The sequence below is a fragment of the Dipodomys ordii genome, unplaced genomic scaffold, assembly GCF_000151885.1.
Source record: "Dipodomys ordii isolate 6190 unplaced genomic scaffold, Dord_2.0 Scaffold96, whole genome shotgun sequence".
In the NCBI taxonomy this organism is placed as follows: Eukaryota; Metazoa; Chordata; class Mammalia; order Rodentia; family Heteromyidae; genus Dipodomys; species Dipodomys ordii.
The window spans coordinates 2,928,360-2,929,746 of record NW_012267312.1 but is presented as its reverse complement, the minus strand read 5'-3'; the positions used below and the strand labels follow the sequence as shown (position 1 = coordinate 2,929,746).

Here is a 1,387-nt window from a genome sequence, read left to right as displayed (position 1 = left end):
AGAGACTCAGACTCACTCAGCACTTTGTGCCTTGTTGAGTTGTTCCTTGACACTTAGGCTTGAGGCAATAGAGACAATAAGGAGACAGGAACCTATGTGTCCCTAAAGCACCAAAGGGAAGGCCAATAGTAAGTCCTAAGGAAGCTGAGAAGAACAACATTTTCAGCTGAAACTACTTCCCTGCTTTCTTTCTCACAGGTGTAGGAGTCATCATAATTGAACGAATTCCCTCCCTCTTACTTATAATCCAGAAGCAAAGCAATAATGCCTTATACTCAGAGGACCAAACATCCTGAGCTTGAGCAAGTTCCTCAAGACCAAAACGAGGTTGCAGGTCCGGTGGGTGATCAGATCCCCCAGGTTGAGGAGGCTTCTATGTGTCTGATGCCTCCTACCCGAAGGGACATGTCAGAAGGTCTCCTGGGTGAGGTAGTTAGGGAGACTAACGAAGAAGAGCATAGATCCAGTGATCAGGCAAGGGAAGAACTGCCCCTGCACGACGAGAAGACCCTGCATTCCATCCTACGCAAAGGGGCAACATCATTGATACCATTTCTGCTATCTAAGTATTGGTCAAGCCAGACAGTTTCTCGCATTGATATGCTGAATCACATCAGGAGAGGTCACAGGCGTTACTTCTCTCAGATTTTTGAAAAGGCTTCTGTATTGATGCAACTCCTGTTTGGCCTTGATATAAGAGAAGTAGATCCTATTCTCCACATATATGTGCTATACGTAGCAGCTGGGATCACTTACAATGGTATGCTTAGCGACGTGCAGGGTTTGCCCAAGTCAGGCCTGCTGATAATCGTCCTCTGTATCATCTTTATGGAAGGCAATCGTGCCACTGATGATGACATCTGGCATGTGCTTAGTAACATGGAAGTGTATCCTGACCGAGAACACTTCATTTACGGAAACCCTAGGAAACTGCTTATGGAAGATTTTGTATGGGAGCAATACCTAGAATATCAGCAGGTTCCCGGCAGTGATCCTATCATCTATGAGTTTACCTGGGGCCCAAGAGCTTATGCAGAAACTTCAAAAATGAAAGTCTTGGAACACTGGGCCAAATTCAGCAAAGTTGACCCTAGGTCCTTTGAATTTCTGTATGAAGAAGCTTTACAAGAAGAACAGGGAGCAAGTGGCCATGCTATGGCTTCTTCAGTAGAAGAGTGACTCGTGCCAATTTTAAGAACACTTAGGAAATCAGTTCCACATCAACATCCTAGTGGAATAGCCATTTCCTGGTTATGGTCAAAATTTCCAGCAGTGAAATAAATAACAATACAGAGAGTTCACTGTTAATACTTGTGTCACCCATTTTCTTTGTAACATCAAAAAATACATTGTCTTGATTTGGGTTGGCTGTGTGTGTGATACAGGA

General features: G+C 44.1%; 1 protein-coding gene across 1 annotated transcript; it reads left to right on the top strand.

Moving 5' to 3' along the window:
• The first annotated feature begins 264 nt into the window (after positions 1-264).
• On the top strand, positions 265-1,179 carry LOC105993446 (melanoma-associated antigen 11-like). The gene has a single exon (XM_013026718.1). The coding sequence runs from the start codon at positions 265-267 to the stop codon at positions 1,177-1,179; it is 915 nt and encodes a 304-aa protein (XP_012882172.1).
• The last annotated feature ends 208 nt before the right edge of the window (positions 1,180-1,387 follow it).

Excerpts from the sequence above, each read along its gene's own strand:
- LOC105993446 (XM_013026718.1), top strand. The coding sequence starts at position 265 with ATGCCTTATACTCAGAGGACCAAACATCCTGAGCTTGAGCAAGTTCCT.